The sequence below is a fragment of the Conger conger genome, chromosome 4 (genome assembly GCF_963514075.1).
Source record: "Conger conger chromosome 4, fConCon1.1, whole genome shotgun sequence".
Taxonomy (NCBI): Eukaryota; Metazoa; Chordata; class Actinopteri; order Anguilliformes; family Congridae; genus Conger; species Conger conger.
The window spans coordinates 69,713,629-69,723,673 of record NC_083763.1 but is presented as its reverse complement, the minus strand read 5'-3'; the positions used below and the strand labels follow the sequence as shown (position 1 = coordinate 69,723,673).

General features: G+C 40.2%; 1 protein-coding gene across 1 annotated transcript; it reads right to left on the bottom strand.

Annotated features, from left to right (window-relative positions):
- Positions 1-6,233: 6,233 nt before the first annotated feature.
- Positions 6,234-9,040, bottom strand: LOC133126696 (desmoglein-2-like protein). Its single transcript, XM_061239031.1, has 3 exons — positions 8,834-9,040; positions 6,862-7,754; positions 6,234-6,240 (listed from the first exon to the last, which is right to left on the bottom strand). The coding sequence occupies exons 1-3, from the start codon at positions 9,038-9,040 to the stop codon at positions 6,234-6,236; spliced, it is 1,107 nt and encodes a 368-aa protein (XP_061095015.1).
- Between the last annotated feature and the right edge of the window lie 1,005 nt (positions 9,041-10,045).

Genomic DNA, 10,045 nt, shown 5'->3' with positions numbered 1-10,045 from the left:
TAGTTCCGTTGAGAAATGTATCCTCGGAACCTTCTGTAGACACGCTACCCTATCAAGAATGTGGGCAGTCCAGCTCCAAGGAGTCTCCCACTCTGCCTGTGTCAAGAAAGGAGTTGGTGGAGTGAATGACGTTTTAGGAGTATATGTTGCGTGTATAGTACAATTGCGCATATATTTTTATAGTTACCCTTGTTGTATATAGTTTAATACTTGGCACAGTTTTGTTTTCCAATTTCTGCTTATAATTATATAAATATTTTATGCTTTCTGTGATGTGTGATATTGTTTTTGCTTCTTTTCTCTTGCCAAGACCTTGGAGTGACAGAAATATGAATACTGTGTTGGCTGTGTGTTATAAAATACAAGAAATTCACATACATTTTTCTCTTTTTCGGGTCTCAGTTCACGCGCACATAATACAATGAAACGACTGTTTCATGGTTTGTTCATGTAGGTGTGCCTGTTCTGAAAAATACAGCAATGGCTTGATGGTGAAGGCAGACCAAAAAACTAGTCATGAGCTGAAAACTAGGGGAAAATCAACCAAAATATGCTTAGATCTCTGGGAGTTAACCCCACATTGCTCCAGGGTGGATTGTCCCCTGCATAGTCTAATCACCTGTAAGTCACTTCAGGTAAAAGTGTCAGCTAAATAACTGTAATGTAAAAAAGCCTGAAAGCAGAGGCATTGCTAACTCCTGTCTGGGCTAGGTCAGTAGCAGGGCAGGGCAGGGACTTGGTACAGTTGAAGTGTTCTCATATCGCTTTATTCTTGCATGGTCCCTTGTAATAAAATGCAGTCCATTTGCCACTTAGAAATGCAATCCATTGTGTTGAACTGCTTCGCATGTAACCCACTCTTCAGGTTACCAGTTGTTTTCATCCATTGATACTTGGTATTGCTACTTGGACTGTTCTGATTATACTAGGAGAGTTAATTTTTTTTATCTACAGTACGTGACTTGGAACTGTACTTACCTCAAGGGTTCTCAGTGCACTGGTTATGATTTGCACTTTATTGTAGGTCACTCTGGATAAGATCATCTGCTAAATTACTATATTATTACTATATATTACTATAGTGAAATGTGTACTTGCAGTTTAATGTGCAGTTATCCGGTTAAGACCCTGCTTTGTGGACAGTAGCCTACTTCGGACATACCCTGAATCAGGCAAGTGTGCATTTGGCTGCTGTGCTGTTGTTCTTGTTCATTTCCTCCAGGAGGTCTCTTCAAGTCCTTACCAGGAGTCAGCTCACCGATGAGTGCACTTGCACAATAATATTCTGTGCTGTATGTACAGTAGTTCTACACAATGTGTATTTTTCACTTTTGATATGCAATGAGAAATACGTTTTTGTTAAAATGACAGCAGTGTTTATTTGAATCCTGCAGGGGTGAAATGCAGTCTATGTCTATCAGTGTCAAAATGCGCAAATTAATTTCACATTGTGCATTTTACAGTAATATGTATTATATTGTATAAAGCCCTGACTGAAACAAGTCAAAAGCGGCCTGTAGCGTGGGGGTTAAGGTAAATGACTGTGATACACAAGGGCGGTGGTTCTAATCCCGGTGTAGCCACAATAAGATCCGCACAGCCGTTGGGCCCTTGAGCAAGGCCCTTAACCCTGCATTGCTCCAGGGGAGGATTGTCTCCTGCTTAGTCTAATCAACTGTATGTCATCTGGATAAGAGCATCTGCCAAATGCCAATAATGTAATGTAATGTAAAAGGTTGCATGAATAATACAAGTGGTTACTCCACTCATAACTGAAACTATATATACATTTTTATATTTTGTTGTCGACTACACCACTATTTGCTCTACTGTTCGATATGTAAACAAGATAATTGGCTGTAATTAAGTTGTGGTTAATTATATACACTTGCCAATGAAGTCACTAGGCAATGGAAAGAAAATGGAAAAGCTGTTATCTTGTACAATCATGATTCAGAACTCTGCAAACTGCAGATTATATAAGTACATGATATCAATATCAGATCAGAACTTTTCTTTGCTTTCTTGGTGAATTTTGTATGATTTATGAACAATAAACAACAACATTACAACTTACAACACCATTCTATCATTATTTTATAGCTATTCTATAAAGACAGATTGTAATATTTAAGTAGTAACATATATAATGAATAATACGTCTTTTAATTTTAATCCATGTAAAAAGCAAACAAATCACTATTTGACAAACCATATTATATTATTAGTGACTGGTAATGTATTACTGACGAAAGTAAGCTCTGCTACATTAAATTCATAAGTATGTGAAAACAGCCTGTGCCAGGAATCATAATGCATATATATTCAGGGGCTAATAATATAATTCAGAAACATCAGGAGTATGAATGTTAAACTATGCTCAACATCATGCTGATGCAGCATCTTTAATGTGATTCATAAAACATACTGAAACAATGTTAATGTACATTGCTTTTTTTATTTGATTAAAACAACCACTCATTGAGACCTCTGGATTTTCTGTAGAACCATGTACAACCAGCCAGCGAACCAGGAATTGACATTTATCCCATAAAATAAAGACTTGAGTTGTGGAGGCAGAATTCACTCACAGAACATGGTGCCTCCTCTGACATACAGTGTAACAATGAATTACAATACCAACATAGGAGGTACAGTACTGTGCAAAAGTCTTAGGCACCTGTATAACATTCTGTACAGATAAGATTCTTTCAAAAATAATACAATGACAGGTCCGAAATATACGTACTATCTATTTTACATTACATTTTAGTAATTTGACAGAATAGTTCAAAACTGAATCAAATCAATATTTTTTGTGACCACCCTTCGGCGTTAAACCGGCATCACTTCTCTGAGATAGCCAACGCTGTCCTGCAGTTCTATAAGACAATCAGCAGGGAGATTGTTCCAAGCATGTTGGAGAACTTGCCACAGTTCTTCTGCAGACTTTGGTTGGCTCCTTGCTTCTGATCTCAGACAGCCTTGATCAAGTTTTTATGTAAAAAGTAGTCAATTGCTTACAGTAATATGTTACTTTTAGAAAAATAGAAAAATGTCTCTGTAAAATTAAATATTTTGGAATATTCTCAAATGTGTTCTTTTATACTAACACACACAAAAAATAAACAAATATATAATAAAGTCTAGGGTGCCTAAGACTTCTGCACAGTATTGTATATCCTCCTGAGAACCGACCCAAAAAAGTTTAATGTTTTTAATGTTTACTGAATAGCCCTTTTAGCATAAGGCTTCAGGATAGTGGAATGAGATTAAAACCAGGAACACCTTTTCCCTATAGAAGAAAATTAGTGCCATCCTCAGGAGGATATCAGTAGCACATATAATCAAACTATTATTGCCTTTTATACTTAATGACAACATGCAGCTGCTGGTAGTTCAATTCTTCAGAAGTATAAACGATATTGCACACCTATAGCCATTACGTTGCATGAATGACCAGGTGTGAACGTCTTTCGGTTTAGAGCTTCAGTTGAAGCAATAGAGAGAAGAGACTGCATTTGCCATTGTCACAAATTCTTATCAGTTCTGAAAACCCCACACAATAATAAGACATTGAAATTAACCAATTTTTATAAAATACTACCAATCTAATTTTAAAGAGTTCTAATACTAGCTGTTCTGTAGGAAGTATGGCTGGCAGGAGAGCTATGTATCAGCTTTATTTAAAGTGAAGCTGCACCGTGTTTTCCATGCTGGTTTATTAGCATTAATGTGCCAGGGGAATGTTTTCCGAGCAAAATGTAATCGGACTGGAAGAACCACACCCTTGCATACTGAGAAGTCACACCTTTGAAAAAGGGAGACCTTGCACTAAGAGTGCTATAAACCCCACAGTGTATTTCTCCATTGCCTCAGCTTTTTAAAACAGGAATAACAACAACAACAACAAAACTAAGACATTTGGAACCAAATGAAAGATGTTTTAAAGACCATTCAAAACCACAATCTATTTCCAGCAGGATTTCCCTTAATACAGGATTAATACTTGACTCCTGTCCATCTGATAATGTCAAAGGCAACCATGTTCTTAGGAGCTCTTTCTGTTTGCTTTCTGACACGGAGGATCTTTGTATGAACATCATGCGCATCACAGCAGCTGAAAGGAACGCTGAGCTAGCAGTTTTAGACTGAAATGCTTTCCTTCCACCTTCATGCACCTATTTCCAAATATAAATTGTCACAATTTTATTACAGTGTACTTATGAGTTATTTGAACCTGAATTCCTTATACGGAAATGCAGAAAAAATGCAGTACTTTGATATATTTTCTTCCCAAAGTTGACCAATAAAATTAGGTATCAGCAGAGAATGAGAGTACAGTGCAAATCAAAACAGTACTGTGTTGCATATAATAAAACTCATTCAACAACTTCAACAAATATGCACTCAGTGAGCACTTTATTAGGTATTTATTAGACTTTTTAGACTTATTGGTCTTCTACTGCTGTAGCCTATCCACCTAGAGGCTTTGACACGTTGAGTGTTCAGGGATGCTCTTCTGCATACCACTGTTGTAATGCGTGGTTATTTGCGTTACTGTCAACTTCATGTCAGCTTTGACCAGTCTGGCCCTTCTCCACTGACCTCTCCCATTAACGAGGCGTTTTTGCCCTCAGAACTGCTGCTCACTGGATTTGTTTTGCACCATTCTCCACAAACTTTAGAGACTATTGTGTGTGAAAATACCAGAAGATCAGCTGTTTCTGAGATACTCAAACCACCCTGTCTGGCACCAACAATCATTCCGTGGTCAAAGTCACTTAGATCAAATTTCTTCTCCATTCTGACAATTGGTCTGAAAAACAACCTAATCTCTTGACCATGTCTGCATGCTTGTATGCATTTAGTTGCTACCACATGATTGGCTGATTAAATATTTGAATTAACAATCTGGTGTCCAGGTCTACCTAATAAAATGCTCACTGAGTGTATTTCCACCAGTGTTAAAAGAGCTACATGCCAAGACAAGTGCAACTGGAAAATAAATAGAACCCCAAATCAAACCGCATTTATTCCAACTTAAAAATTAAGAATTGTTCTCCTTACTACAGAATTTTCCAATCCTTCCACAAACATCCTACAATTAACCCTGGCAACCCTGTGAGGTAGCAACAACTACCTGAAATCTCCAAAATCAATATGATACAAGTCAGTTTGCACGCAGTTTGGGTTGGTTAGATTTTAGAAGCCAGCTAACCAATATGTGATGTATAGTAGGTTCTTTTCTCATTTCATGTACATGACGTACATGAGATGACAGATCTGAATTTCAGCTTTTATTTCCTGGTATTTTAATCTAGATTTGTTAAATCCTTAGGTGAGCGAAAGTATTGGAACATGTGACTGACAGGTGTTTCTTGTTGCCCAGATGTTTCCTGTTGGATTGATTGGTTAAAGATCTGAATGTCTACTCTTGGTTTTAGCCTTGGGTTTTGCCTGGGAACACCAGAGAGCTGTCTTTTTGAAGAAAAGCAAGCCATTTTGAAGCTCAGAAAAGAGGGGAAATCCATTGCACAAGCATTGGTGAAAACTTGGAATGTCATCTAGGAATGTCCTGAAAAAGAAATAAATCACTGGCGTACTGAACAACAGGCATTTAACAGGTCGGCCAAGGAAAACAACAGCAGTTGATAACAGAAACATTGTGAGAGCTGTGAAGAAAACCCCCAAAACATCAGTCAGTGACATCACAAACAATCACAGGGCAGGGTTGAAGGTATCTCATTCAACCGCAAAGACTTAGAGAGCAGCAATATAGAGGCTATTCCACAAGATGCAAACCATTCATTAGTAGTAAGAATTGGCAGATTACAATATGAAAAGAAATACAGAGGTGCACCTCAAAAGGTCTGGAACAACGTTTTATTGATTGATGAGACCAAGATTAACCTCTACCAAAGTGGCATGGCGGAGGACCTGTCATGGTTTGGGCTTGCATGGCCGCTTCTGGAGGGAGTTCACTAATCTTTATTGATGATGTAACTCAGGATGGTAGCAGCAGGATGAATACAGAAGTCTACAAAAAATATTCTGACTACCAAATTATGGAGAAATGCATCCAGACTAATTTGGAGGAACTTCATCATGCAGCAAGACAATGACCCAAAACACACTGTCAACACAACAAAGGACTTGATTAGGGAGAAAATGTGGAAGGTTTTAGAATGGCCAAGTCAATCACCAGACGTTAACCCAATTGAGCATGCATTTCACCTCCTGGAGAGGAGATTGAGGGGAAAAAATCTCCCGAAACAAACAACAAGTGAAAGTGAGGCTGCAGTAAAAGCCTGGAAAAGCATCACAAAAGAAAAATTGCAGGCTTGATGCAGTTATTACAAGCAAGGGATATGCTACCAAATATTAAGTGTTATTTGCTTTCATTTACTTAAATAATCTGTGTTCCAATACCACCTAAAAATTGGGTGGTCTGATACCAAAGGTGCTATGTTCTAAATAGTTAAACACATCTAGGTGTAAATACCATTAAATAAAAGCTGAAATTCTGAACCTTTTATCGCAACACCAAATGTATTCAGTGTATTGAAAAAACAAATTAATTGGCCTTGCAGTTCCAATACTTTTGGAGGGGACTGTATATCTAGTTTCTCTGCCTCCTCAAATTTCCTTAGAAAGTTCCCTGTGTCGGGAAGTAAACCACTTATGAATTACCCTCCCATACTCCCATCACTTTATATGGCAGATTCTTGCTTCACTGGGGCCTTTGGGTTTAACTTCTTTTTACCTTGTCCAGTTTTTACCCGTTTCTCCGACTTAGTCACAGGCCCAGGAGATAACCCGGCTGGACCTGTCACTAATATCTGCCGAGGGCTAACTGACCTCCCCGGCACATAGCTTGCAGTCGCCTCTCTCTCCACAAGCAGGATCTTCTGAGGCCCGGAGGTGGGGCTCCTCGGCAGGGTCCACGACCGCCCGGCCTGCAGCACTGGCCCCGAGGCCGCCGGTCGCTCCACCAGCACCACGTTCTCCGCCACTTTCACGGCCTCCTCGTCACCAGGCTTCCTCACCAGCCTGAAGCTCTCTCTCCTCAAGGTGCCCTGAGGCACCCCGATCACGCCCCCGTGCACGGGAGGGTCGTTCACCACGTACAGGTGCTGCTGGTTGTCCGGGACGAGCACGGATGGCTGAATCTGCGGCCGAACCACGTACTGGGCCTGAATGACCGGTGCGGCCGCGTAAAACACAGGCTGCTGGACCATGAAGGCCTGGTTCTGCACCAACACATTCTCACGGACCACTCTTCTGGGGATGGTGGATGCTTTGACTTTCTCCACGTGGACTTTCTCCATGTTGACTTTCTCCACGTTGACTTTCTCCACGTTGACTTTCTCCACGTTGACTTTCTCCACATTGACTTTCTCCGCATTTACTTTTTTCACCTTGACTTTCTTCACGTTGACTTTCTTCACGTTGACTTTCTTCACGTTGACCTTCTCCACGTCGACGCTCTCCAGGAAGACGTCATCCACCAGACTCGGCGGGGCTGTTTTGATCACACAGGCCGGGGCGTCGGTCGTGTCCTCTGTCACGGCTTCCTGCTGTTTGCAGATCTCGGCCAGGGTTGCAAATTTGGAGTCCAGACCATCCAGGAAATCCAAACTGAAGTCCACTTCTAACTCACTGATGCCGCTCACGGACCCTGCCGCAGAGCTCCCTCCTTCATACTCATACTCCCGCATGCTGTCCTTGACTTCGGCCACACCGCTACACTTCTGCCATAAAGACGGAGGGACACAATATATTAGTCTAGAATATTCATAGGATATTACACTATTAGATTCATATGACGGTTAACGGGCCAGTTTAACCAAGCTAAAATGGATAAATTATCCCGTTATCCATGGCATTCAAAAGTATTTAAAATCTGTTAAAACTATTTACTTGTTAAATATGTGCGTTCCACCCCCCCCCCCTCTTTCTCACTGATCTTTTATAAGATCTTACCCTGTAATGCCATGGTATGAGTATATACTCTATATAATAATATATAACAATATATATTGTTATATATATATATATATCATATATATATATCAGCGAGCAGTTTATTAGGTATTTATTATTCTTTATTTTTTTACTTCTACTGCTGTAGCCTATCCACTTACAGTTATGATGTGTTGTATGTTCAGAGATGCTCTTCTGCATACCACTGTTATGTAATGTGTGGTTATTTGCATTACTGATTTAATTTCAGCAGGAACATTCATCACATAAAAAGTCTGATCTTAGCTTGTTATGTGTCTTGTACCATTAATTCCAGCGGTTTTCTGCCTGTATGCTCGGTCTGACCGGTTTTTGTATACCCCTTACCTCTGCTTCTTGGATTATCCTTCTGCTTGTATTTGACCCGCTGTTACCGGGCCTTGACTGGACTTTTGTGCACCGAGCACTGGATTTACTTTTGTACCTCTGCCTGTTCTGATTGCCTTTCTGTATCCAAACTTTTGCCTGTGACCTCGGCTGCTCTGGATTATCCCTGCTGTGTCCGGTATGAACTTTTGCCTAATCCTCACTACGAATTTGTTAATCTCTGAAACTCCCGTCTGCTCGTGTATGACCATTGACCTGCCGTCCAATAAATAAAGGCCCTTGTTCAGTCTACTTGTCCTGTTCTGAAGCCTGACAATTCCGTATCAATTCCGTGCAGTGTACAGTTGCATATTTGACACAGGTCTGTCTTCAAGCAGGCCTTCCTGATTAAAGCACAGCTGGATTAGCATTGGATAAGCAGTAACATATCAAAGCACATACAGTAATTAGCAGCAAACGCAAGTTCTTTTCAGTCCCTCACCTTCCAGTAGTAATCTCTGAAGTACGCATACGGAAGGGCGTCTTCTTCGTCGGCCCTGGACGCCTCCAGACGTTCGGTTTCATATCCCTGGACGATCCTGCTTTCAAGCCGCTCGCTAACTTTGTGTAACGTGCCACCCATCGAGGAGTCTCCATACAGGTTCCCTCCGTGTAGGTTCCCTCCTTGCAGGTTCCCCGTTCTCACCATCGCCTCTGTCCATACGGTTCCAGTTCTGACCGAAGAAACTGTGTTCAGGTTCTCCACCCTCGTTACGGAAATGGGCGCATTTGCTGCACACATTGATGCAGCGTTTGCTTGTATCATAGAGGCAGCGAGTAGATGCACGTCCTGTTAACAGACAGACGGACACACACACACACACACACACACACACACACAATTTAATGAATAATTGTAAACACAAAAATGGAAGAATAATCAAACCACTGTATCAGTTAGCAGGATGGCCATCTTTGACTGTAAGGCGACAGACTCATTTTAGGGCATGTTTGTGTATAAAGCCATTTTAGGGCAACTGCCAACTCACCCAACAAAGAAATTGACGTTATAGATTAAGCTCACAGAATTGTATTTTATATAATCTTCCCAACTCAAGGACAGAGCATGCTTTTAGCTCTGCTGCCCCATCCTCTTGGAACACTTTGCAAAATGACCTGGAACTTGCCCATTTTATTGATATTAATGTTTTTAAAGCAAAAATTGGGAGACATGCTTTTGATCACTTTCTGGATTTGTTGCTTTTTCTTCAGCTCTTTTATACACTCTGTGCTGCTTTTACCTGTGAATTTGTGCATTGATGTTGTAATGTGCTTTTATCTGAATTTGTGCATTGATGTTGTAATGTGCTTTTATCTGAATTTGTGCATTGATGTTGTAATGTGCTTTTATCTGAATTTGTGCATTGATGTTGTAATGTGCTTTTATCTGAATTTGTGCATTGATGTTGAACTGCGATTTTATCTGTGAACTTGTGCATTGATGTTGTACTGTGTTTTATCTGTGAACTTGTGCATTGATGTTGTACTGTGTTTTATCTGTGCATTGATGTTGTGTTTGTGTTTTTTGTATTGTGTAACTATATGGATGCAGCCTTCTTGGCCAGGGCTCACTTGAAAAAGTGACGTTAATCTCAAAGTCACTTCCCTGGTTAAATAAAGGATAAATAAAATAAAATAAAAAGGGCAGGGAACA

What these genes read in the sequence shown, in the direction of transcription:
- LOC133126696 (XM_061239031.1), bottom strand. Translation starts at nt 9,040, where the DNA reads ATGGTGAGAACGGGGAACCTGCAAGGAGGGAACCTACACGGAGGGAAC. An exon ending in TCAGAGATTACTACTGGAAG is followed by an intron (nt 7,755 to 8,833) that starts GTGAGGGACTGA and finishes TCTTTATGGCAG; the next exon opens with AAGTGTAGCGGTGTGGCCGA.